The sequence below is a fragment of the Microcebus murinus genome, chromosome 8 (assembly GCF_040939455.1).
Source record: "Microcebus murinus isolate Inina chromosome 8, M.murinus_Inina_mat1.0, whole genome shotgun sequence".
Lineage (NCBI taxonomy): Eukaryota > Metazoa > Chordata > Mammalia > Primates > Cheirogaleidae > Microcebus > Microcebus murinus.
In genome coordinates, this window is record NC_134111.1 from 10,929,539 (window position 1) to 10,957,182 (window position 27,644).

The 27,644-nt window shown below is 47.2% G+C and overlaps 1 protein-coding gene across 1 annotated transcript in view; it reads left to right on the forward strand.

The window, feature by feature from the left end:
* Positions 1-27,644, forward strand: part of SCTR (secretin receptor) — a 72,319-nt gene that overhangs the window by 41,047 nt on the left and 3,628 nt on the right. The window contains exons 4-11 of the mRNA XM_012749159.3: positions 321-424; positions 5,508-5,605; positions 6,759-6,888; positions 9,011-9,164; positions 16,295-16,355; positions 17,486-17,555; positions 21,952-22,043; positions 24,666-24,792. Of these exons, the coding sequence (XP_012604613.1) occupies positions 321-424; positions 5,508-5,605; positions 6,759-6,888; positions 9,011-9,164; positions 16,295-16,355; positions 17,486-17,555; positions 21,952-22,043; positions 24,666-24,792 (836 nt within the window). The remainder of the gene's footprint in view (positions 1-320; positions 425-5,507; positions 5,606-6,758; positions 6,889-9,010; positions 9,165-16,294; positions 16,356-17,485; positions 17,556-21,951; positions 22,044-24,665; positions 24,793-27,644) is intronic.

Consider the following 27,644-nt stretch of genomic DNA (forward strand, 5'->3'; position numbering starts at 1 on the left):
CAGCCACCACGGATTCCCCGGAGAGCCACCTGCTAAATGGCAGAGGACCTGGCATTGGGAGAAGCTCTGGCGGGGTCAGAAAAGGGCTTAGTTCATGGTGTGTGGTCAGGAGTGTGGGCTCTGGAGCCCGAACCCCAGGGTTCAAATCCCTTTCCCCCATTTACTAGAGTGTGATCTCGGGCAAGTTATTTAGCCACTGTGTGCCTTGATTTCTGCAACTAGGAGGCGATTGGGGTATTTACATGTTACCGTAGATTTTACCATAAAAATAACAGTGCCCAGCCCCTGCTGTTTACCTACCGGATGCTTGGCACCCACAGGTTCCATGTTTCGAAACTGCACACACGACGGCTGGTCAGAAACCTTCCCCAGGCCTGACTTGGCCTGTGGGGTTAACATGAACGACTCCTCCAACGAGAAGAGGGTAAGCCTGTCAACCTCCACCCCCAGCCCCTGACGGGAGAGAGGACAGGGTGGAGCCAGCCTGGGGCGTGGATGGGATCTGGAGGCTGCCCAATATGCAGATAGTGGGCTTCAGGATTCTTTGATGAAGCAGCACCACAAACTCTGCAAGGACCAGGTTATTTCTACCTCTCTTCCTGCTATCCCGGGGGTTTCTTCCTAAAGCTGTCACTCCTTCCAATGTAAGGTGACTGCCATCAGCAATTGCAGCCATAGACTTTTCCACTACTGCTTGCCCAAGAGGAGGGGCAGCCTGGTTTCCTCTGGTTCTCTCCTAAGAGCAAGAAAGCGTCTTTCTCCAACCCATCCCCCAAGCCTGTCCTCACATCTCATTGGCCCAAAGTGAACTTAAACCTGCCACCTCTGGACCAATTATTGGCAGAGGGCAGTGGTTCTCAAACTTTTGGGCCTCAGGACTCCTTTACATTCTTATGAATAACTGAAGACCCTAAAGCCACACCAATCAGAACCGTTGGTTTAGACTAATCAGCTGGGAAGAATGGAGCCCAGCGGCCTAACCACAATGTTCATGCAGGATTAAAACTGTAAAATCCCAAACCGAGGATTTAACAAAGGGAAATGTAAAGTTCTGGCTTTAACTCAGAAAACTAATTGTCCAAAAATGGTGGAAAGAAGACCTAGCTTGGCTTCAACTCACATAAAACAACAATGACAAAAACAACTCTAAGATTGGAACAGTTTCCAGACCACGTGGTTCCCTGGTCCCTAAATACTGCTTCACAAACTGGCACAAAAATTTGTTCTTTAATCTGAGATTTGAACCATCCTATTTCTTATCATTAAAATGTCTTCTTTTTTGTTAACTGATGGGGAAGATATGCATTCATTGCTTTTCTGTTTTTCCTCTTTTTTCAACGTCCTTTCTTGGCACACACCACTATACTGTTGATAAACGCCAATAGTGGACTCAGATTGGCAGAAAGATTGGGCATAGATGCCACAAGGGTAAATATTATAAAATGGGGTGTGCTTATCTAGAGCAGGGGTTGACAAACTACAGCCCTTGAGCCAAAAGCAGGCCCACCACTGGTTTTTGTAAATAAAGTTTTATTGGAACACAGCCAAACCATTTGCAAAACAAAGCTTCTTCTGCATAATGAGGGCAGAGCTGAGTAGTTGCAAAAGAGACCAACCAAGAGGCATTCAAAACCTAAAATATTTACTGTCTGTCCCTTTAAAGAAAGTTTGCTGAGAGGCCACAGAAAGCAGGTGGCACAGTTAGGACACACAGCACAGAGAGGCAACACTATCCAGGACAGACGGCAGTGAGGCTTCTGAACCCCAAGGACTCTGGGAGTGGTGGAATTTACAGATGTTAGGAGCTGAGGGACGAAGGTCCCAGCAGGCCATCCGGGAGCTGGGTTCTCTCTGGGTCAGGCCTTACAGATATAAGGCAGGAAGACGTCTGCATGGGAGCCAGGCTGAAAGTCACCTGGCGGACAATGACTACAGCCACAGGACGGTACAGCATATTCTGTCTAAACACTCCGTACCCATAACCTTGTGCCTCCTCAGGCTCTTGCAGGCTGGTCCAGACATCCCCAGGAGCAAGGCTGACACCCTCAGCTGTGGAGCTCAGCTTGTGCATGGCAAGATTAGAGGCTGACACATTGGTCCCCAATTTTTTGACATATCACAGATCTTTGATGTCCCAAAGTCTACAGGGACCACTAATCTAAGGAAACCACTGCCCTTCAAGGGTCTTCCCTTTATCCCTGAATGGTGATTCCCGGCTTCTGGCAGAGTGTAAGTGAGGTGGCTCAATGTTACTTGGCAGCCATCTGGTCAAAGGCCACCTCCTGTGGTCAGAACATTTTTGGTCACCCTGAGTCAAAATCTACCTCCTTTCTGGTAACTTTCCCCCGACTGGAGTGCACATGAGGTCGGGCTCTTCTACATGTCAGTCAGTCTAATACTTTTCTCCCCTATGTTTGTTTTTCTCCCCTCCAAGTGTAACATAACAGGTTTTCTTGGGCACTCCTCAGATGACACAATCACCCTCCTGCAGAAATGCTCCAGTTTATTAATATGCCTCTTAAAATAACATGCCCAGACCTGGACAAAACACTTTAAACATTCCTACGTGGCCAGCTGCTCACAGCACTCCATCCATGTAACTGAGAATAGATCTGATTTTTAGCAACTACATCGAACCTGAGACTTCATACCATCTTATACTGAGACTCACCTTGAAGTGTGGGCGGTGGAATGGGGGAAAATTACCATGCACTGAATGTCTTCTAGCTGCCAGGCTCTGTCTAGATACTCCATCCCATACCTTATTTGTTCTTCCAATAAGCCTGCAAGGTAGATATTATTACCCCGATTTTGCAGATGAGGAGTCTGAGGTTCAGAGAAGTTGAGTAATTTGCTCAAGGTCACACAGCTGGTGAGTAATAGTCCTGGGTTTGGAACCTTTATCTCCTGGCTTTGATGCCTGTGCTTTTTCTCTATAGTACACTGAGTGACATCATGGAGCTTGGGCCATTCATTTCAAGGTCATTTTCATATGAACAGCTGTCAGCCAGGCTTCCCTATACTATTTTTGTGCCTTTTAAAAAAATTAGATACCCTTTTCTCTTGGTTATAAAGTAGCGCTTACCCACTGTAGAAAAGTTGGAAGTATAGAAAAATTACAAAAGAAAATAACCACTCTATTCATAAGCCTATTATATAATGTAGAATTAACCATTATTAACATCTAACATATCTCCTAACAATCTTGTTTCTACGCATGTATAAAATTGAACCACAGGAAATGGATGATAGTCAATCATTTCTAATCTACAAAAAAAAGGACAATTTCATATAATTCAACCTAGCACTTTTTTACATATAGCTGAAGTCACATTACACATGTAAAATTTGTATTCTGCCTTTTCCTATAACAAGACATCATCAGTATGTCCTGACTTCTCTTAAACTCTTGGTAAACAATATTTTATTAGTGATATAACATCAAAGTCATTTGGATTTAAAATAACTTAGTTAACTATTCTTCTATTGTTGTACATTTAAGTTTTTTCAACACAAATAATTCTGTGATAAACATCTTTATATATACATATGCTTTTATATTTCTGATTGTTTCTTAGAATTAATTCCTGGAGGTAGAAGTAAGGTCAAAAGGAAAGCATATTTCGAAGTTTCTTTCTTTTTTTTTTTTATTCAAGCCACTCAAATTTAGCAGTGGGGGGTTGAATACCAGCTTTAGTGACACTAATGTTAATAAGTTCTGATAACCCACTACCATCGGACCAGCCTCAAAGGTTTGATTTTTTTTTTTTGAGACATGGTCTCACTCTGTAGTCCGGGCTAGAGTGCCGTGGCATCAGCCTAGCTCACAGCAATCTCAAACTCCTGGGCTCAAGCGATCCTTCTGATCCTACTTCTCTGGAGTAGCTGGGACTACGGGCACACGCCACCATGCCAGGCTAATTTTTTTTTATATATTTTTAGTTGGCCAATTAATTTGTTTGTATTTTTAGTAGAGACGGGGTCTCACTCTCTTGCTCAGGTTGGATTTGCACTCCTGACCTTGAGTGATCCTTCCACCTTGGCCTCCCAGAGTGCTAGGATTACAAGCGTGAGCCACCACGCCTGGCCCCAAAGGTTCTTGATACATATTTCCATATTACTTTCCAGAAAGATTGGAGCAATTTTCACTGCCACTATACTCTTCATAGAAAATTATTACTTTTAAATACTTGTTAATTTGGTTGGTAAAAAATGGTATAGCATTATTTAAAAAATTTTTAGTTCCTTGATTATTTTAAGACTATTGTACAATTTATTTTTTGAACCTAAATGCAGGTTTTCAATCTCTATATTTCAGTTTAATTTTTTGCTCAATATTCTAGTCCACTGAGATCTTTTTGAATCAAAGATGAGCTGACAGAGTGAAATGGCTGCTGGACAGCGAATGCCTTTTTGGCTGCATTAATAGGAGTGCAGCTTATAGGGCAGGGGAGGTGATGGTCCCCTTCTATTTCTTCCTAGTTAGAGAAGACAACTGGGGCTTTTCAGCTGTGTGGTTCTGGGTGTCTTATTTAAAAAGGACATTAACAAACTGGAGCATATTAGCTGAGCAAAATGGTAAAAGATTGTGGAAAGAGGTTGAAGACAAACGGCATGTTTAATGCTGAGAAGATGAGCAAGGACAGACAGAGTAGCTGCATCAGAAAATGACAGGCCCCCGTGTGATCTTCGTAACTTTTTTCTATAAAATGGGCCTATGGGCCGGGTGCTGTGGCTCACGCCTGTAATCCTAGCTCTTGGGAGGCCGAGGCGGGCAGATTGCTCAAGGTCAGGAGTTCGAAACCAGCCTGAGCAAGAGCGAGACCCCGTCTCTACTATAAATAGAAAGAAATTAATTGGCCAACTGATATATATATAAAAAAAAATTAGCCGGGCATGGTGGCGCATGCCTGTAGTCCCAGCTACTCGGGAGGCTGAGGCAGAAGGATCACTCAAGCCCAGGAGTTTGAGGTTGCTGTGAGCTAGGCTGACGCCACGGCACTCACTGTAGCCTGGACAACAAAGTGAGACTCTGTCTCAAAAAAAAAAAAAAAAAAAAAAAAAAGGGCCTATGTTCAAGACAAATTCAGTTTATTTTAAGCGGTTCCAGAAGACAGAAAAGGGATGAATAGGTGCAAGTAACCGGTTTTAGCTTCAGATAAGAAAAAAAACTAATATTTTGTACTGTTGTACACCAAAGGACTTCCTCAAGAGGCAGTGAGCACCTTGTCCCTAGAGGTCTGAGGGCAAAAGCTTGAATTCAGAGTGTCAGCAAGGGGCCTTGTACTCGGGGTGGAAGTTTCAATTGGCATCAGATGATACCCAAGGGCTTTTCCAAAGCCAAGATGTTATGATGTTATGAGTCTGTGAATTGGTGCCCTTGGGGTAGGAAGAGAACGGCAGGCAGCGCTGGTGGGGTTCAAGCGGCCTTGCTCAGGCGCACTGAGGCAGAGAGGGCAGAGCCAGCCAGGTGGCCAGGTGGGGCTGACATGTGTCTCTCTCTGCAGCACTCGTACCTGCTGAAGCTGAAGGTCATGTACACGGTGGGCTACAGCTCCTCCCTGGTGATGCTCCTGGTGGCCCTCAGCATCCTCTGCACTTTCCGGTGAGAACACGCTGACGCCTTCCAGCCCCCAGCCCCCCCCCCCAGCCACAGACTGTGGGTCTCTTCTTAATTGCTCAGGATAGAAAGAGGAAAGTCCGGGTGAACTACCTTGTCACTTCTTGATCTAAAGGTTATCTGTGGCAAAACACTGAAGCTCCTGTGACCTCACTCATTCCTTTATTTGTTTAACATTTACTAAGCATTACTGAGAACTTGCTGCAGCCAGTTGCTTTACGTGTACTATTTCTAATTTTCACACAGTGCTATGAGATAGGTAGCATTACCCCCATTTTCCAGGTACATTAGCCAGATTCTTGGTTGCTAGAGACAGAAATTCACCTCAAAACAGCTTAAGAAAAACAAAGGTGTTTTGTTCTACACAAGTGACAAGTCCAGGGGCATCTGCTTTAGGCATGGCTGGATCCAGGTGCTCAGAGGTATCAGCAGAAGTGGGTCTTTCTCCATTTCCCTGCACTGCATGGGCCTCAGCAGGCTTTCTGCAGGGGTGGCAGAGACGACTGCTAGCAGCTGCAGGGGTGGCAGAGACGACTACCGGCTCAGCAACATCAGGTGCAAACAGACAGCGTCTCTTCTCAGTTTGTTCCAGTGAAAGTCCTGAAGTTCTCATAGGCACGGCTTAGGTCAATTGCTCAACTCTGAGACCATGGCCAGCACTAGTGCACTCTGATTGGTCAGATCTGTCATGAGGGTGGGGGGGCGGAGCCGTTCCCACCCGTGGCTGGAATGGGTTCCCGATAAGAAAGCCTATTTCTACCAGGAAAAGTGGAGCAAGTAACAGCCTTCTGGCCCCTGCAGGAGAGGAGGAAGCCTGGGCTCAGGGAGGTGAACAAGCGTGCTCAACGTCATAGCTATTGGGGTCTGCTTTCTCAGTTCTGTGAGTTGGAGGTGATGCTAGGTCCAGGCAGAATATAATGGTGCCCCCACAATCCCAGCTTTTATTTATTTTCTTAACTGCAGCATGAGGCACCTGGGGGCCCAGATCCTCATTCAGGTTCTGTTCACAGACAGATGTGTCCTGGAAAGAGCTGATGTCCAGGGCCTCGGTTTCCCCAGTGCACTGAGGGCGGGCAGGCTTGGCTGAGTCCCAGCCTCTCCTGCTCCGGCCCTATGGCCCTGCATTCTCTCCCTCCAGGAAGCTCCACTGCACGCGCAACTACATCCACATGCACCTGTTCGTGTCCTTCATCCTGCGCGCCCTGTCCAACTTCATCAAGGACGCCGTGCTCTTCTCGGATGATGTCGCCCACTGCGATGCCCACAGGGTAACAAGCCTGGGTGCCCCACCGTGTGGCCAGGCCTGCCTGCCTTCCACACCCCAGCTTTGGAGAGGGTAGTAGCCCAGTTGTCTTTCCCCCAAGTCTGCTGAGGCTGCACTTAATGCCAAGGGTAAAGTGGCTGGGCCAGGAGGTTCAGGGAGTGCCCATGGCCGCACATGCGCCACAATCTGGGCCATGCAATGACAGCAGCTTATGGGGGAGCTGTGGGGATTGCTGCTCAACTCCCAGTGTCCAGGAGTGAATTAGCCACTCTGGGAATTAGATACCTAGTGAGACCCCTCTTTTCCCTGCTCCTGCCCGGCTGTAGACAGATGACCAAGTGTAGAGAGAGTTGGGGTTGGTTGCAAAAAGAAAAGGGAGAGCATGTGTCTGTATGTCTGTATGCATGTGTTTGTAGGAAAACAATTGTGTTTCGTCAAATCTAACCCCCTTCCTCCTTCCAAATGCCCAGATGACTCTTAATTTGTCTCAGTCATCCCATGTGTCATTTGGGAATTCCTTTGCTGCAAATAACAGAAAACTGCACATTAGTGGCTTAAACAGATGGAGACTGTTTCCCACAAAAGCTGTCCACAGTTGAACAAGCCAGAGGAGGCGTAGTGGCTACATGGTGCTAAATAGGACATAGTCTTTTCCCCTCTTTTTGCTCTGCTGTCCTCAGTGTAGACCTTCGAGCTCATGCTTCGTACCACACGGTTGCATTATGGCTGCTGCAACCCGTCTCATTGTCCATGTTCCAGGCAAGAAGAAAGCAAGTAGTGAAAAGTGAAGGATTTTTTTCCTTTTGGGTGGCTTTGCCTTTCTACTTGGGAAAGTATACCCTCCCTGAGACTCCTACCTACATCTCATTGGCTAGATTTGTGCCATGTGACCACATTTAATTGCAAAGGAAGCTGGGAGATGGCAATGTTACTATCACAGTCTCCATAGTAGAGGCAACGGAGAAAGAGATTGAAAATTGAGATTGGTTCAGCCAACCTGCCTGCCACTTCCCACCACTCACACCAGTTTGTGTTGTTTCTAGTTGGTGTGTCTGTGTGTGCGTGTGTGTGTGTGTGTGTGTGTGTGTTCTGACTCAAACTGAGAAGTCTCTCAGGTAGGATCCATGTCTCTCAAGGAGATCTCCAGGATGAAACAAGAGCACCTGACTGGGAGTCAGGAGCCTTTAATTCTAGCCCTACCCTGTTACTGACCAGCAGTGGGCAAGTCCAACAATGCCTAATAGGGAATCTTCTTGGGTTTCACTAAGCATCACACTCACAAGCTGACCATGGGCCTTGCTGGGAATTGGAGCCTCTGGGAGGCCGTGGGGCAAGAACCACAGCTGGTCTGCCAGGCAGTACTGGGTGCTCCTCCTCAGACCTGTCCGCACAGTCTGTGTAGCAGCCCTAGGGCCATCCCAGCAGCTGTCTTCTCCCCAGGGGACAGCTCAGTGTGAGGAAGGCAGACTCACCATAGCACAAGTACAGGAGCCACGCTGGCGTAGAGGCCTCCTGCCCCACACTCTCACAGGCGTAGCTTCCAGGGACCCCTGCAGGGAACATGCCTGTTACAAGAGGCGCTGCATGGGGCAAACCCAGCAGTATAGCATCCCTTTTGAACACCTGGAGGTCTCCAATTCTGGTGCAAAGTACAGTCAGGGGCCATTTTAACCATAATCAATGTTGCATAGTTGGCACATCCCTTCATTATCTGTTTCCAAGGAAACTGAGCTTGGAAAGGTTTTGTAAACCCTTTGCTCAGAAATCCCTTCCCTCTCTAGGCCTCAGTTTCCTCATCTGAAAAATGAAGTGTTTGAGCAGTATCTGACCCAGTTCCTCATCTAGCCTGGCAGCCAGTTCCAGAATTCGAACCTAGTTTCTGCTCTTGGAATGGCTCATTGACCATCTTGGCTGAACCCAGTGGGCCTATGGACTTCCACTCTCTAGAGAATTCTGTGGGCCTACTATGCTAATGAGGCAATGCCACAGGAGATGGCCTTGAACCCCGGAGGCTCGCTCTGTGGCCTGGCTCCTGCCCCCAGAACACTCTGTTGCTTTCTTTGGGGCTGGCCACCAGGGGGAAGGCCAGTCACCCAGCCTGGGCTCACCTGCCTCTCTCTGTCCAGGTGGGCTGCAAGCTGGTCATGGTCTTCTTCCAGTACTGCATCATGGCCAACTACGCCTGGTTGCTGGTGGAAGGCCTCTACCTTCACACACTCCTCGTTGTCTCCTTCTTCTCAGAGAGGAAGTACCTCCAGGGATTTGTCGCCCTCGGGTGGGGTAGGTTTCTCCTTGGGTATAAAATCTGGGTCGTTTGTGGGAAGGGGCAGCAAGTTGAGAGTCAGAAAGATGTGGCTGCTAGTTCCAGCTCCACACTTAACTAACACACTTAACTAACTAGGCAAGTTGCTTGATGATTAACCCTCTGGTCTCAGTTTATTTATCTGTCAAATGGGAAATAATAGCTAAAATGTAGCCCCAATTCCTGGCATCCAAAGCCTTTCACAATTTGGTACCACCCAACACTGTTGCCTCATCATCCTGAGACCTTTCTTGATTCCTTTCTGTAGCAGGATGTTTCTGATTGCTGGTGTCAGAAAACTGAGATAAGACAGGCTTTGAACATAAAGGAAATTAATTGGTGCATGTAACTGAGAAGTCCAGGGATTGTCAACTTCAGGCGGTGCTGAATCCAACAGCTTAACAATATTTCTTTCTGTCTCCACTTTGGCTTTTGTAACATCAGCTTAGCTGTTAGGCTGGTGCTCCCAGTGTCACTGCCAGCAGCTTCTGCTACTGGCCTTGCTGCTGCAGCCCAGTAGAGGAAGGAAGAGACTATGTTCCAGCATTCTGAGCAAATATTCTGAGGTTCACTCTGATTGGACTGCTTAAACTCATGCCCATCCTTGAACCAATCACAAGGGCCTGAGAGTATAAAATTTGCTGATTGGATTAAGCTACTCAAACCACATGGTTTTTCAAAAAGAATTCAGGACTCAGTTTCTAGGAAAGAGGGGAAATGGTGGCAAGACGGCCAACTGCAGGCCCCCAATCCATCTCTTCCTTTTCTTTCCGGTCATTGAAGATGATAAAACTCCCCTTCCTTGAGCGCTTACTACGTGCTGGGCATTGGGTTCCACAATTTACACATATCATTTAATCACCACAACAGCCACCAGAGGCCTCTCGGAGACCTGGACTCAGAGACGTGACAGAACATGCTCAACTCACACCGTAGACAAGGGCAGACCCAGGGCTCAAACCAAGGCCTGTTTCCAAAGCCCCTTCACTTTTATCCTGCGATTAACAGATATCCACCCACCCACCCATCCACCCATCCATCCATCCATTGTTCATTTGATAAACACATGTAAGTTACCCACTGGCTCTAGGCAGAGAGCCTGGTTCCTGTAACTCACAGGCTTGCAGTGATAGTCATGTGCCAGCCATTAGCTTCCTTTAGTTTCTTCCTCGTGCCCTTAATTAAGAGTGTCCCTGCCAGGATGCCCTCCACTGCCTTTTATGCTTGTCTAAATCCTTACGTGCAAGGGCCCTGTCTCCCCATCAGGGAAGCTGCCTGAGCTGGCAGAGCTCACTGAGACCTCCTGCTTCTGAATCTTGGCAGCCTGGTTGGCACATGACCCTCAGCCAGTAGGAGCTTGTAGAGTTGTGCAGTTGTCTGCAGAGGCCAGCAGTCCCAGAGCACCTGGGGACCAGGGACTTGCCTTATGCAGCTGACTCTGCCAGAACAAGTACCCAGTTTGGAGCCCAACTCACTGAACTTTAAATCTCAGATCTACCAGGATTTAGCTGTATAAGCATGGACAGTTTCTCTACCTATATCAGGATTGTAATTGATTTAACATTCTTTGAGCACTTCTCTGTGTTCAGAGATTACAAAAAAAAAAAAAAAAATACCAGTTCCATTACTTAAGGAATTTGTAGTCTAATGGGGACAGAAAATTACACTTTGAGAATATCTCTGCCACAGGCTTTTAAGAGGTTAGAATGAAATAATGAGAGCCTTTCTTTCTTCCTCAAATATTTACTGAGCCTCTAGTCTAAGCCAGGCCCTGTGCTGGGTGCTGGGGATTGCATAGCACGTAAAGCAGCAGTGACTCCCTTCCTCCTGGCCTGCCTGCCTGCCAGGCCCAGAGACCCCAAGGAGCCTTGGGAGGCCTGAGGCCCCACCAGCCATCCTGAGAAGCCTTTCGCATGCAAAGGTGATGGCGCCTGCCTCAGTTTGTATTAGGTTGCTTAAATGGGTACATATCCATTGCAAAACTTTGCAAAAATAATTGCTTTTTAAGTAGAAAAAAAATTAGCCTAGTCCCAGATAGTGAACTTTTTCTGGGATTTCTTTCCAGCCTTTGTGTCTACTCACAGTTTTTCCCTGTACAGTTGTGGTTATTCCGTGTGTAGAATTTGGAATTTTGCTTCTTTCCATTAACACATAATTATTCCAAGTCTGTCACATTTTTTTTTTTTTTTTTTTTTGAGACAGAGTCTAACTCTGTTGCCAGGGCTAGAGTGCCATGGCATCAGCCTAGCTCACAGCAACTTCAAACTCCTGGGCTCAAGCAATCCTCCTGCCTCAGCCTCCCAAGTAGCTGGGACTACAGGCACGTGCCACCATGCCCGGCTAATTTTTTCTATATGTTTTTAGTTGGCCAATTAAGTTCTTTCTATTTTTAGTGGAGACGGGGTCTCGCTCTTGCTCAGGCTGGTCTTGAACTCCTGACCTTGAGCGATCCACCTGCCTAGGCCTCCCGGAGTGCTAGGATTACTGGCATGAGCCACTGCGCACGGCCTCAAATATTTTACATTTTTAATCATCATGTAGATATATTTAACCAGATACCTATTGTTTGGACATTTAGGTTGTTTCTGATTTTTCACTTTTACAAATAGCACACTAATGAGTACTTTTATAGGCAAAGGTTTTCTGAATATAATACAAAATGCCAGAATTTGGGATTATTTGATTACTGAATCAAAAAGAGTGGATTTCAAGACTTTTGATACTTATCCAAAGCTTTTGCTTTTTCAGAGAGACTGAGGTGTCAGTCTATGCCCAGAAAAGAGTGATAGCTCTGGCGTGTACAGGAGATTAACCAAGCTCCCCCTCAGTGAGTGAACTTGGAGGGGTGGTTCTGACCACTCTGCAGCTTGCTGGCCCCCATGCCCAGAGTCTCTGAGTCATGGGTCTAGGGTGGGGCCCTAGACTCTGCATTTCTAACAAGTTCTCAGGTGATGCTGGTCCAGGGACCACACTGAGAACCACTGACTCAAAACATTATCAATTTTTCAAACTTTCCAACCAAGTAGCCAGTAAAGGTGGAAGGCAATGAACAGGTGCCCCTCAAAATTCATGTTCTTTTCCCAAAGCATCCAGAATTGAGGCAAGACATTTTTTAAATTGTTATTTTCACAAAGTCATATTTGTAGTTGGTTTAAAGAATTAAACAGGACTACGAGGTTTATAACAAACATAAGCAGCCTCCTGACTCCGCTGCTGTTTCTGAGCTCTGCCCCTGGGAGTAAGGCCCTGAAACTCTTTCAACTGCTCCTCCTAAGACCACTCTCGTATTTCTGAACAATATACTTCTATTTCTTGATGTGTGTGTTTGAAGCATTAGTTGTTGGCTCTTTATGATGGAAAATAAGGATATAAAATTCTTCACCCACTATTTCTGTTTTCCAGTACAGCTTCTCACAATTTTTGGTTAAATCATATTTAATGTATACATTATTATATCTATATAAATAATGTTTACTACTGAGCCAAGTGGCATGCAATGATTTTACTCGCAATCTTATTTAACTATGCATTGTTCCTGGAGTCATTTTTCATTTGTTTATTGTTATATATATATGCATTGCTGTCATTCACTCTCCCAAATTCTCCGGATAACTCTCCACATGCTATTTTCCAAATCACCAAATGCAGTAGGAAGTCTATCAGTTCCTATTCGTTTGTTGGTTTCCTGCTGTATTAGTTTCCTAACGCTGCCTTAACAGATTGCCACAAACTTGGCTTAAAACAACAGAAGTGTATTCTGCCACCGTTCTGGAGGCCAGAAGTCTGAAACCAAGGGGTTGGCAGGGTTGGTTCCTTCTGGAGGCCCTGGAGGAGAATCTGTCCCATTTTCAGTCTCCCAGTTTCTGATGGTGGCTGGCAGTGCTTGGCATTTCTTGGCTTGTGGCCACATCACTACCATTTCTGCGTGTGTTTTTACATGGACTTCTTCCTCTGTGTCTCCTCTCCCAGTCTGTTATGGTCTTCTTGTAAGGATGCCAACTCTATTGGAGTAAGGGCTCCCCTATTCCAGTGTGGCTTCATCTTAGCAATTACATCTGCAAAGACCTATTCTGAGGTTCTAGGTAGACACGAATTTGTGGGGGTACACTATTCAACCCATTCTATCTGCCAGTGTTCTTTCTAGAGCTTTCTACCTTCTTGTTTGGTTTGGACTGGTTCTCTAGACTTGCTCGGCTCCCTTCATGCTGAGAATTCCTTTCACTTTCTTTCGCAAATCCTGTTTCTTTTCTTTGTTGTCTCCTTCTCTTTGGTTTACTCTCTAGTTGTGTTGGAGCACATCCTCCAGTATCTGTCTAACAAAGAGTACCTGGCAGACCAGGTGCGGTGGCTCACGCCTGTAATCCTAGTACTCTGGGAGGACAAGGCAGGCGGATCACTCAAGGTCAGGAGTTCAAAACCAGTCTGAGCAAGAGTGAGACCCTGTCTCTACTAAAAACAGGAAGATAATTAATTGGCCAACTAAAATATATAGAAAAAATTAGCCAGTCGTGGTGGCGGATGCCTGTAGTCCCAGCTACTCGGGAGGCTGAAGTAGAAGGATTCCTTCAGCCCAGGAGTTTGAGGTTGCTGTGAGCTAGGCTGACGCCGTGGCACTCTAGCCCGGGCAAGAGAGTGAGACTCTGTTTCAAAAAATAAAAAGAGTACCTGGAAAAAATGTTTTTTGTATTGCATATCTGACAATTTCTTTGTTCAAATTTCACATCTAATTTGTTGTTTTGTTGGCCATAGAACAAGTTGAAAAATCATTTTCCCCTAGAATTTTGACGGTCTTGTGTTTTGCCATCTGGTGTTATGGGGACTGTCAGGCCGTTTTGCTTCCTGAACCTCCTTACTCACTTCTGTCTACCTAAGCTGCAAGACCTTCTCTCTGTAGTTTGAAATGTCACAGGGATGTGCGCTGATGCAGGTCTCTTTTCATCCGTTTTGCTGGCACACGGTGGCCTTTTGATCTGGAAACTCAGGTCCTTCATTTCTTGAAAATGTTCTCATATTATCTACTCGATCATTTCTTTCCCTCTGGTTTCTATCCTCTTTTCTGAAACCCCTTTTAGTCAGATGGTGCACGTCATGGAATCAACCTCTCATTTTCTGATTTCTTTTCTCCTGCTTTTTAGTCCACTGTCTTTTTCTTCTGCTTTCTGGGAGTTCTAGTCTTTACCTTCTAACCCATCTGCTGCATTTTGAATTTTGGTCATCATATATTCAATTTCTAAGCCCTCTTTCTTGTCCTCTGCATGCTCCCTGTTGACAACATCCTGTTTGTGTCTTACAGATGTAATCTTTTCTCTCATCTCTCTGATGCTATTCCTTAGGGTTGTTTGTTCAAGTTCCTTCTGCTCCCCGTATGGTCTGTTTCCTCTTAAGTTCCTTTTCTCTGATTGTTTTGATTTTTGTCTTTTATGTAATGAGATGTCAGTGACCTTGGCTATCTGTTCCTATTTAAGAATGAATCACTTCAGAGCCAACTGCAGTCTTGGGGGAGGGGGAGCTTTTCTCTCTTGAGTGAGACTGGGCTGGAAGTGGCCACTGTGTTGAGGGTGTCCCCAGCACTGCTATCTATAGGCCCTTTGTCCCAGCCTGCTCATTTCCTGTAGAAAAGAATCCTTTAATCTCCTGCCTGGGTGGGAGGTAGAGACTGGCTGCTAGAGGTCTGAAAACTAAGCAGCCTGAGAACCAGGGCTTTTACCATTCAGCCTATAGATGAGTATGTCCATTAGAAGTGCAATCTGAGCCACACATATAACTTTAAATTGTCTATTAATAGTAGCCACAGTAAGCACAGTAAAGAAACTCAGGTGATATTAGCTGCAATAATATATTCAATTTAACCCAGCATAACCAAAATAGTACTATTTCTATGTGTAATTAATATGAAAATTGTTAATGACATATTCTATATTCTTTCATTCGTACTAAGTCTTCAAAATCTGGTATGTAGCTTCCACTTACAGCACAGTTCAGTTGGGACCAGCCACATGTCAGGTGCTCCATAGCCACCTGTGGCAGGTGGTCGCCACACTGGGTGGCACGAGTGGAGACCATCACTTCATTCTCACGTTCAGCAAAGCGCCCCTCCCGCCCTCTGCTAGCCGGAGCCCCAGTTCTCCAGGGCATAATTGCCCAAGAGAACAAGCTCGGTCGGGGATTCACAGCTAACTGTTTGGTCTCGTGTTGGCCACCTGGGGTGGTTACCGGTGTCATATCCAGACCTCCACACCACCCTGCTGTCCAAGCCCTACCCCGCCTCCTGCCCCCTGGCCCTGAGCACCCCGAGGTGCTCTCAGCAGCATCGCCCCAGGCACACGTCCAGGTCAGCTTTCTACCCCTGGGATGTCCGTTGCCGCTGCTCTGCCAGCTTTCCTTGTTCTTAAATGTGTTGACATCTCTCATCCATTCAGCCCTTCCTTCCCAGTCTTTGTGCTTATGGGCCTGTACCATTTCCATTTCCTTACTATTATTTTGGAGGGGCTTCAGGGGGAAGCAGAGATAAATGTGTAAGTTCAGTTTGCCGTGTTTAACCAGCAGTCCGGAAATGTATTTTATCTTCTAAATTCTCATGCCCTTTCTCTTCTCTAGTCTAAAGTGTATTTTTGTTTAAATATGACAGTGACGGCTTACATTACCAGTTACATGGCCAAACTTTTTACAAACCAATATTTGTATAAAATTCATGCTTCTGCCACGACCCGTGTTCACCCCCACCCTCGCTGCCCCCACCACCAGGCAGGTCCCAGTTCGTGAAGGGGCTCCACCAGCTGCCTCCATGGGCCCCACGAGCCTGCCCAGGGGTCCCGTCCCCTCCTTCCCTGCTGAGGTCCCGTGGAGTCTGGCCCAGGCTCCCACGAGACCTCAAACCCCAAGTGGCCTTTGGGAACTGTCTGATCCTGCCTCAGTTCTCAGGACATGCCTGATACTCTTAAAGCATGTGGCTGCACATTTACACAGGATGGCAAAGGGGTTTCCATGGAAACCAAATCTCAGCCGCTGCTCCATACCTGGACGGGGTAACTGATTGTTTTGTTCCTCATCCGTGTGTTGAAAATTGAGTCCTCTCTCCTTTGCCCCTCCCTTTATTTTTAATCCTCAGGTTCTCCAGCCATTTGTGTTGCTTCGTGGGCTATCACCAGGCTCCTTCTGGAAGACGTTGGGTAAGCTATCGGAAGGAGAGGTAATAAGAGCGTATTTGCCCAGGTTTTCAAACGGTATAGATATTTCTTTAGAGCTATGTGGGAAAGGCCTGTTTCTCAAACATTAGGGCCACAGAAGAGCTCTCTGGAGTAATGCCCATCGCTCCCCAGGTATGAGTTTCCAGACGGGCCGCCCTCTCGGCCTTGGCCACACCCGCACCCTCCGGGAACTCCTTGTTTTCTTGCCCACCTGCCAGCTCTGTGCACAGGTCAGGCGCCTCAGAAGAGACGTCAGTCAGGCATTGCTCTGCGGAGGAAGCTCGGGCAGCTTTTCCTTCCTTCTGGGATCTCGCTCCTAGATGCCTCCCTAGCCCTGGGTGTTTAAGAGCCCTGCAGAGCCAGGATCTAAAGAAGTCAGGCTTGAGGGTGGACGAAAGCCCCAGGGACTAGCCTGGAAGTAGGACCGTGGGCAGCAGGTTTGACGGCACTGGGGAAGCAGTGAAGCAGCATGACGCGGTGGGAGTCAGCTTCTCAGGGGGATGAAGACACAACCAGGCCAAGGAGTGGACTAGGTCAGTGAGGACTATAAGTGCCTTATAGTCCAAATTCAACCCCAAATAATTGCTTCAAAATAAATTTTTTTAATTGGCTAAATTCACTTAAAAAAAAAAAACAACTCTATTTTTGGTCTCTCTAGAAAAAAATGGAAAGATCTGTTAACATTTCCCACTTTTCTTTGTAGCAAAAATCAGCAGAACTGTGGCTGCCTTGAACCCCACTTTGCCAAGTTCCCCCTACCCCTGACATGCCCCGACCCTGAGGTCCCATCCAGCCACTTTGCTCACTGCTGTCATCTGCCTGGCCTCTGTCAGCAGCCGACTTGCCTTCATGCTTCCCAGGGAATTCTGCCGAGCTAGCTTTGGGATCTGGGGTCTCACAGACATGCACAGAGACAGGTGGCCACTCCCGGGGGCCCCACAGTGCTCCTGGGTGGCAGGAAAGGGGCAGGCTCTAATGGTGCTGGACACACCACTGCAGCAGCACAGGGCCACAGGCATGGGTCCTTCATAGCAAGGGCCACCCCAGGGAATGTTTTCCTGCTGGCCAGCCCAGCTGCCACTCCTAACCATGCCTGGCTGTCCCTCCCACAGGTGCTGGGACATCAACGCCAATGCATCTATCTGGTGGGTCATTCGAGGGCCTGTGATCCTCTCCATCCTGGTGAGTGGCCATCCTCCCCCCAGCTGGGGGTCAGCAGGAGCAACGGGAACTGGCCTGCAGGAGCAGAGGGCAGGCGGACAGGGCTCCCTCCAGGTGCCAGGAGGTTGGCAAATGGCAGGTGGGAGTGGGGAGGGGGCGGGCTGGAGGCGGGAGCTTGCAGACCTCGCTCTCTTCCAGGAGTAGCAGCTGAAGTGTGGTGAGCAGAACTCCTTGTCCTAAACCAGCTGTCTCCACTGGCCCGAAATTCCACCTTCACTGGTTCAGACACGTGGGTGTTGGTCATTTTCCTAGGCATTCTCTGGTTACCCTGGGACGAGTTGATGCACAGGGACCATAGGAGAAGGCCAAGTGCAGCTGGGGAAGAGTGAGTGAGGCCTGGCCTTTGGACTTGGCAGCCTGGCACAGGCCTGGAGTGGTGGCCCTGGGGCAGAGGTGCAGCCCTTGGGCATCACCTGGGAGCTCTTTAAAAATACAGATAGCCAGACAGTCAGGCTGTCATTGTTCTGGGGAGGGGCCTGGGCACTGGCCTTATTCTTAAGTGCCCAGGTGATTCCAGAGGCACCAAGGTTGACAGCCCTGTAGCCAAGCCCGCGGGTGTAGGTAAGAATAGGAGAACGGGGAAGGGAGGAACCTGTGTCAGGGTGTGTGAGCTAGTGCACACGGGTTTTGAGGAAGATTTCTCCAGACAAAGATTAGGATAGAAAGAAGTTTATTTACTTTTCCTTGGGTGGAAAAGGGCCAACACAGAAGTGAAGGAGGTAGAGAATGTTGGCAGAGAGAACCAGGTGTTCAGGCTTTTAATGTATGGGGTGAAGAAGGTTTATGGCCATAGCCAAATTAACAGGGGACTGCTGCACCTGCTCCGTTCTTCCTCTCGGCAGCAGGACGATAACAGAGACTGCAGCAGGACGTCAAAATCCAAGAGTTGGCTTACCCCCTTTCCTTAGAGACAGGATTATTGCAGGAGATGTGACTCTGCCCTCCAGATACGGCTGAGGCCTGACGCTCGCACCCGCTGCTCACTCAGGAACCTATAAAGGCAGATTCGCAAAGCAATTTTGAAAGAGAGAGATGGGCATCTCTTTTCCATCTGTTCAGCTCTTTTCTGAAATTGTGCAAAACAGAACTTCTGCGGGGTGCCTGTTATTGAGAGGACTCATAGGATTGATCTTTAACTGTTACTAGGAAATTATGGGATTAGATATTTTCCTTGTAAATTTTGCAAGGCTGCCCCTTTCAACATGGGGACATATGGGAGTCATCTCATGGGTGGAATCAGCCCCATAGCTGGAACTAAGGTCCACACGGCTCAGAGGGTACCCAAGGCTGCAGAGCCAGTTGACAGAAAGTGTCCTTCACAGGCTTGCTGGGGTGGGGGTGGAGGGAGGGCACAGGACAGGGTGGCAGGACCTTCCTCTTCCACTGGCTGACTGGGGGCTTCTTGGGCCTGGTTGGGAGGAGGGAGCCATTCCATGGTAACCTTTTCTTACCCCAAAGCAATCAAATTCACACTCAAAAGTTGCAAAATACAAAATGTATTTTTATTTATTTTATTTTATTTATTTTTTTGAGACAGAGTCTTGCTCTGTTACCTGGGCTAGAGTGCCATGGCATCAGCCTAGCTCACAGCAACCTCAAACTTCTGGGCTCAAGCAATCCTACTGCCTCAGCCTACCCAGTAGCTGGGACTACAGGCATGTGCCACCATGCCCGGCTAATTTTTTCTATATATTTTTAGTTGTCCAGCTAATTTCTTTCTATTTTTAGTAGAGATGGGGTCTTACTCTTGCTCAGGATGGTCTCGAACTCCTGAGCTCAAACTCTCCTCCTGCCTCTGCCTCCCAGAGTGCTAGAATTACAGGCGTTAGCTACCACGCCCGGCCCAAAATGTATTTTTAAAAAGGGAATAAAATCACTCATTGTTCTACCACTTAGATACACGTTATGAGCATGTTGTGCTCTTTCTTCCTTCTTTGAACATACATACTTTTCTTTTTCAAAATGCTTAATATACTTTTGTATTAAAGTTGGGTTTTCCCCTCCCTTAGCAATAGATGTGAGATTTCCCAGGTTATTTGAAATTATTTGAGAAACCGGGCCGGGCGTGGTGGCTCACGCCTGTAATCCTAGCTCTCTGGAAGGCCGAGGCGGGCGGATTGCTCAAGGTCAGGAGTTCAAAACCAGCCTGAGCAAGAGTGAGACCCCGTCTCTACTATATATAGAAAGAAATTAATTGGCTAACTAATATATATAGAAAAAATTAGCTGGGCATGGCAGCGCATGCCTGTAGTCCCAACTACTCGGGAGGCTGAGGCAGGAGGATTGCTTGAGCCCAGGAGTTTGAGATTGCTGTGAGTTAGGCTGAAGCCACGGCACTCACTATAGCCTGGGCAACAAAGTAAGACTCTGTCTCAAAAAAAAAAAAAAAGAAACCGATTTGCTGTGGCTGCATAATATTCCTGCAGGAAGCTATTTCCTCATTTAGTTAATTAAGCCAGCCCTGCCGTTATTCTGGGTCTTGGACAACCCAGCCTGGGAGAGCCCCCGATGGGGGTCGACCAGCTCCAGTGTCCAGGGCTGGTTTCAGAGGACTGTGATCTACCTAGTCATTAAGGATGTTGAGTGGACACTCCTGATGCAAAATATCTCCCCATCAACCGGTCATGGAGCCTGGAATTCCACTGTTTAAAAATAGGCTCTTTCTTCAGATCTTAAAGATGCTTTTCTTTTGCCTTCAATTCTTCCCTATTAAATGCAACTCCAAAGCAAACTAAATTAAATTAAGTTGTCCTTATAAGTTGACACCATGCATAGCCAGCTGAGAGCAAGATGCACATAAAAGTTTCTGAGAAGCACGGTTTCCCAAGAAGTCTGGTGGGCAAGGAGTCCTAGACAGCCACTAGTCCTGTGTCTTTGGCAAGCGCTCCCAGGCCCCAGGCAACCCAGGAACAATGAGGGTGCAGGCAGGGTGATTGCACTGATCCCTGTTTCTGTAAAACAGTACTGGAGCAGATGGGTGAGGGGGAGGAGAGATGCTGCCATGTGGGGCAACTTCATAACATTGCTGGGGTTGGGGGGAGGGGACATCAGAAGAAATAAAGACTGCATTCCTGTCCTCAGGAAGTTACGATTGAATTGGCAGATCAGTGGGCACACACATATTTGATAGATGGAAGTATTGGGTCCCTTTAAGATATTTTAACACATTAACTGCCACGTGAGTTGTAATTAACTTATGCTAGTTTTGAGCCCAGGTCCTCGTGAAGCGTATATAACTCACATGTCTCTTCACCTTGGGAGCCACGAGAACTAGTTTTCAAGTTGCATGTAACTCATACACAGAAAACGATAAAAAAAATAACAAATTTTTCATTAAATTAGAAAGGATCGTTTTGTTTTTGAAGTTTTTACTCTATTTTCATAATAAAACACCAGGCCCCAAGGAAAAAAATTATTTTTCTAGTGTGGCAGTCAATGTGTTTAGTGCTCTTACATAATAAATGCAATGAATCAGGACAGGCAAGTAATCAAGGGTGGCTTCCTGGAGCTGGCGATTGAGCTGCAGACTGGCCCCTAGACCAGCAGCATCAGCATCACCAAGGAGTTTGTTAAAAATGCCAATTCTTGGCCCCCACAACAAACTTACTGAGCCATAGCCTATAGGAGCCCAGCAACCTGTACCCTAAAGTTTGAGAACCACTGCTGCAAAGCTGATCAACTCTGGCATTACCTGGGAGCTTGTTAGAAATGCAGAATCTGGCCCGGCACAGTGGCTCATGCATGTAATGCCAGCACTCTGGGAGGCCGAAGCAGGAGAATCACTTGAGCTCAGGAGTTCCAGACCAGCCTGAGCAAGACCGATAACCCCCCTTCGCCCCCCGCCCCCCATGTCTACTAAAAATAGAAAAATTAACCAGCGTTGTGGTGCGCACCTGTAGTCTTAGCTACTCGGGAGGCTGACTGAGGCAGGAGGCTTGAGCCCAGGAGTTTGAGGTTGCTGTGAGCTGTGATGACACCACAACACTCTAGCCCAGGCAACAGAGCTGGACCCTGTCTCAAAAACAAAACAAAACAAAAAACAGAATCTCAGCCTCTCACACCCACCCCAGACCTGCATTTTAACAAGTTCCCCAGGGAATTCCAGCACTCTGCAAGCGTGAGCGAGCTGCCCTGAACTCTGCAGGCCGGAGAGTGCCCGCAGCCCAGGGATGGGAGTGCGGACTCCAGACAGGTTGTCTCACCAGGACTCTGGGGGCGCAGGTGGGCAGCAGTGGTGTGCCATCCTGGCTGTGGCATCTGCAATGCCTTCTCTGCTCTCAGGTCCAGGGGACAGGGCCAGGAGAGATGGCTGGGAAGGCAAGACACACTCAGCCCCACCTCTGCTTTGTGTTTGCAGATTAATTTCATCCTTTTTATAAACATTCTAAGAATCCTGATGAGAAAACTTAGAACCCAAGAAACAAGAGGAAATGAAGTGAACCATTACAAGTAAGTGGAGCCCAAAGACCTAGGCATGCTCAGGCAACAAGCATTTACTGAGCACCTACTGTTTACTCAACTGGTGCTGGCTGTTGGAGATGGAGGAAGAAGAAAAGCCATGGACCCAGTTCTAAGAAAATGGGGGCAGGTGGGAGAAATGGGTCTGACTGTGAAGCCTCAGACACTGTGTGTGTGGGGGGAGGGGGGCTGGGGGCAAGGCTGGGGAATCCGAGGGTAGGCTTCAGGGACCCAAACTCAGACGATGCGTAGGTACTACATGTGTATTTTTCACGAGAGAATGACCTTAGTTTTTTTAAGGAGATGTGTGATCCAAACATACTTAAAACCTTTAAGACGTTAAAGAGTGATGTGCCAGTGTGCTAGGGCTGCCATAACAAAATGCCACAGACTGGGTGGCTCAAACAACAGGCATTTTTCCCACAGTGCTGGAGGCCAGAAGCCCAAGACCGAGGTGTTGACAGGTTTGGTTTCTTCTGAGGCCTCTCCTTGGCCTTGCAGAAGGTCACCTTCTCACTGTGCCCTCACGTGGCCTTTCCTCTGGCATGGTCACCCGTGGTGCCTCTCTGTGTGTCCCAATTTCCTCTTCTTATAAGGACACCAGTGGATTAGATTAGAGCTGTCAATGGAAAGGTAGCCAAACTCTGTAAAATAATTTAAGGAGGTTTATTCTGAGCCAAATTTGAGGAAGAAGACCCGGAGCCACACCCAAGAAGCCTTGAGCAAGTGGACTCCTTGTGGTTGGGGTACAGTTTAGTTTTATACATTTCAGGGAGATGGGGGTTTACGGGTAAAGTTATAAATCAATACATGGAAGGCGTACATTGGTTTGGCTGAAAAAGGTGGGCCATCTCTAAGTGGGGCCTTTACAGGTTATAGGTGGGTTTAAAGACTCTTTGATTTGTAATTGGTTAAAGAAATGAAGCTTTTGTTTTAAGACAAGGAAGTTGGCTGATGAGAAACAAGCCTGGAGACATACATTCGTTGTGTAAATTGAGGACCTGCAGGGTCTTGCATACCCTTAGCCCTGTCCATGAGTCACAAAGGATGTCTCCAAGAAGGGAGGGGACATGATGAGGCATGTCTGACCTCCCTCCTCCTGGCAGGCAATTCAGTTTTAGGGCATCCCCTTGGCCAGGAAGGGGTGGGAGTAAAGCCTGAAGATTTTATTGTAGTCCAGAGAGCCCCTGCTAAAGGCCTCATTTTACTTAGTCACCTCTTTAAAGACCCTACCTACAAATACGGTCACATTCTGGGAAACTGGGGATTAAGGCTTCAACATATGAAATTGGGGAGGGCGGGGCACAATGCAGCCCATAACAAATGCTAAAGACAAATGAGTGTCCAATAGAGGCTTTTCCCACGGTGTTTTGAATTCGAGAGCCTGGCAGTGGCCCAGGTTATGTGGCGTCAGATTTCCTTCCAGGTCTCTCCAGACACAGGCTCTAACGTTGGGTGGTGCTAGGGGTCGGGGATGTAGTTGCCAAATGCAACACAGGATGCCCAGTTACGCTTACATTTGGGTAAACAACAAATAGTTTTCTATTTGTACTTATACTATTGTACTTTTTGTACGATTGTACTTATACTATTGTACAGTATTGTATTGTACTGTATATTTGTACTTATACTATTTGTACTTATACTCCCCCAAAGTTTCCATTGTTTATCTGAAACTCAAATTTAACTGGGCATCCTATGCTTTTCATTTGCTAAATTTGGCAACCCTAATCTGGGAAAAAAATACAAAACCTTCTCCTTATAGATATTATCTAACAAACAAGAAAGCAGGCTTTGCTCATACAGCGTTAGACATAGAGTGGCCACACTTATAAATAAATGAAGTTATTGAGGTGGGTGCTGATTTTTTTTTTTTTTTTACTGATAGAGGTATGTGATCAGAAAGTTCTGGGATTGGCCATGAGTTGATAAGTGTTGTATGTGGGAGATGGGTACATGAGAGTTAGTGTTAGGGACCGACCTTCCACAGCCCCACCGGACAGAAAAGCAGAGACATCGAGGATGCAATCACACAAGAGGAGGTTTATTTTCTGGCTAGCCAGGGTCCAAGCCCCAGAGCACCAACGCAGTGGCCACTCTCACAGGCAAGGACCCCGACTGGAACAACGGCATGCCTTTTATCCCCACGGTGCACAAGCTGCGCACAAGCCGACTACGCATGGATCATGCGTTGACCTTTAAAATGATTGGTTGCCCACTATTGCCTTTTGAAATAATTGGCGGGTTGGTTGCCCTCTATTGCCTGATGGGCCAGTCGCCTGTGCTTCAATGACCTCATCCCATAATTCCCCTTACAGCGGTGTAGCAAGCAAGCAATGACCAGAAGCAAAGGTTTGCGGTTAGCTCACTGCCCCACCCAAGTAAATTCCCGACAATTGGAAGAATTCTTCTGCCCTTCCTCTGTCCTACAAATTCCTCTGCCCTACATTAGAAATTTTCCAAAATAAAAAGTGAAAACAGAAACCTTTGGGGACACTGTTGCCAAGCCCCAGCCATCGGCCTGAGCTGGGAGTGGCAAAGCCATGTGCCTGCGGGAGGGGTGGGGGCGGGAGGGCGCTGAGCAGGAGGCAGCAGTGCAGTCTCTGTCCCCAGGCGGCTGGCCAAGTCCACCCTCCTGCTGATCCCCCTCTTTGGCATCCACTACATCATCTTCGCCTTCTCCCCAGAGGACGCCATGGAGATCCAGCTGTTTTTTGAATTGGCCCTTGGCTCATTCCAGGTAAGTGTTAGGGGCAGTGACTGTGAGCTGAAAGGAGGAGTTCTCTCTGTCCTTAGAGAGAAGTGGAGGCCAGCGAGACAGCAAGCCAGGTACTCCTGAAGTCCAGTGGACTTGGGAAGGGGGATGCCGCATTTGGCAGAGACCCAGGGGAAGGAGCGGTAGGACCTGACTGCGCTGTGCGACCCTGAGCGGGACCCATGACCCCATGAGTTGCATGGAGGTGGGAGGTAAAACAGAGACTGCCAGGTGCAGTGGCTCAGGCCTGTAATCCTAGCATTCTGGAAGGCCGAGGCAGGAGGATCGCTTGAGCCCAGGAGTTTGAGGTTGCAGTGAGCTATGATGATGCCACTGAACTCCAGCCTGGGCAACAGAGTGAGACTCTATGTCAAAAAACAAAACAAAACAAAACTGAGAGACGAGGGATTGACTCCAGGGAGAACAAAAAGGAAAAGAACCCCAGAACACTGTGTTACACAGACCTCAACAGCATATCCATGGTCAGAGTGACGTCAGTTCCCACAGCTGCATAGACCAAGCAGGAAGATGAGCCATGGGGGAGGGTGTTTGAAAGACAATATCCTGCATCTTCATACTGGGAAGTCCGTAGAAAATGCCCCAAACCAAAAACTCCAGAAGTAGCAACATCAGCATATTATTTAGGATCAGTTAAGAGAGTTTCAAGCAGTAGTTGCGTCTGAGGAACAGGAAATGGGGGCAGGGGTGACAGGAGGCTGTTGGGTTTTGTAACAAGAATCATTTGACTCTTTAAAACCATGTGCATACATAAGTTATTAATAATAATTATTAACAACACACGTTATTAAAACTAAAACATAACTTAAAAAAATAAAGAGAGGTAGAAAATCACCTACCTACTAATGCAACAAGATATTGTGAGGCTATAAAAAAGTAAATGTATTTGCACAGAGGGAGCCTTAACATGAATCCCAAACTTCACAGTGTCATTTGTTTATCTACTCAAAGCTATTTCCTTCCAAAAATAATGTGATGTTGCTTTCAGGAAAAACATATAGAAGATAAAAATAAGTAGATGAAGGATCAGTGAAGAAAAAAGAATACAAAGATGGTTGAGGCTGAGCACGGTGGCTCACACCTGTAATCCTAGCACTTTGGGAGGCCAATGCAGGTGGATTGCTCGAGGCCAGGAGTTAGAGACCAGCCTACGCAATAGCAAGACCCTAGCTCTACAAAAAATAAAAAAATATTGCTGGGTGTGGTGGTGCATGCCTGTAGTCTCAGCTACTCAAGAGGCTGAGGCAGGAGGATCACTTGAGCCTGGGAGTTGGAGGCTTCAGTGAGCTATGACGACACTACTACACTCCAGCCCCAGCAAAAGAGTGAAACCCTTTCTCAAAAAAAAAAAAAAAAAAAGATGATTGAGTTTATACACACAAAGAAATTTGATAAAGTCCTATAAAGGTGGGAGAGCTGGGTCATAAGTTTGGTTTGGAGCTTCCCAGTAGCCAAAGCAAAGACAAACAATCTGTTTCGGCCAGGCAAGGTGGCTCATTGTAATCCTAGCGCTCTGGGAGGCCGAGGCGGGAGGATTGCTCGAGGTCAGGAGTTCAAAACCAGCCTGAGCAAGAGCAAGACCCTATCTCTACTATAAAGAAAGAAATTAATTGACCAACTAATATATAGAGGAAAAATTAGCTAGGCATGGTGGCACATGCCTGTAGTCCCAGCTACTCGGGAGAATACAAAGATTCTCCCGAGGCAGAAGGATTGCTTGAGCCCAGGAGTTTGAGGTTGCTGTGAGCTAGGTTGATGCCACGGCACTCACCCTAGCCTGGGCAACAGAGCGAGACTCTGTCTCAAAAACAAACAATCTGTTTCAAGATTTATGGTTATCTGTAAGACGAAGACAAACAAATGGCCACAGGAAGCCCCGTTGTTATAGGCTCTGGGGCCTGATAGAAAGTTCTTCCAATGGGTTTTCCTAAAGGAGTTTGCCCATCCTCAACAGTGTTTCCACAGTGGAATAGTATTGTCCAGCAGAGCCTGCACTGGGGAGGCCCCAGCCTCAGGATGCTCCCCTCACCCCCAGAGCTCTGTTCAGGGCAGGGTCCTTCTCTTCCAGGTTCCAGGGAGGATGCATGGCAATACATCTTGGAGCAGAACCAAGTCTTGCCCTGTCCACTTTCAGACCCCACCCCAGAGTGTCCCAAGACCCCCTGCCAGCGACCCAGACCTCCAGAGAACCCAGCCTCTTGCCTAATCCATGATTCTTTTCCTCTCGGCCAGAGAGCCAGGGAGCTTTCTCCACCTCTTGTAACCTCCAGCGAGGCCGGGCTCACAATGGCCCATTTAGCAGGTAGGGGTGTGAGGTCCAGTCAGGTGAAAGCACTTGAGCAGGCTCAGAAAAGGGACCATGCTGAGACCTTGGAGACCAGGTCTGCCTTTCCATAGATGGGGACTTCCTGTGCCCCTCAGCTGGGGCATGTGATTGGGTTGTGAGCCAGCTCCCTGGGAAAATCTTTTGTCAAGCAAAAACCAAAAACATTTCCTTGATGTTCTTATAGGAAAGTTTCTGAAGAAAAAGTATCTTTAAAATTTTATCCATACTTATGTATGTATATGTTCTCTCTATATATACACCCACATATAAATAAAACACATCAGTGCACTCTAGCTGGGGCAACAGTGTGAGACCCTGTCTCTAAAAAAAAAAAAAATACTTTTTCAGAGTTGGGCATGGTGGCACCCTGTGCCTGTAGTCCCAGCTACTTGGGAGGCTGAGGCGGGAGGATTGCTGGAGCCCAAGAGTTCAGACCAGCCTGGGCAACATAGGGAGACTCAGTCTCTAAAAATAAAATTAAAAAAATAATAAT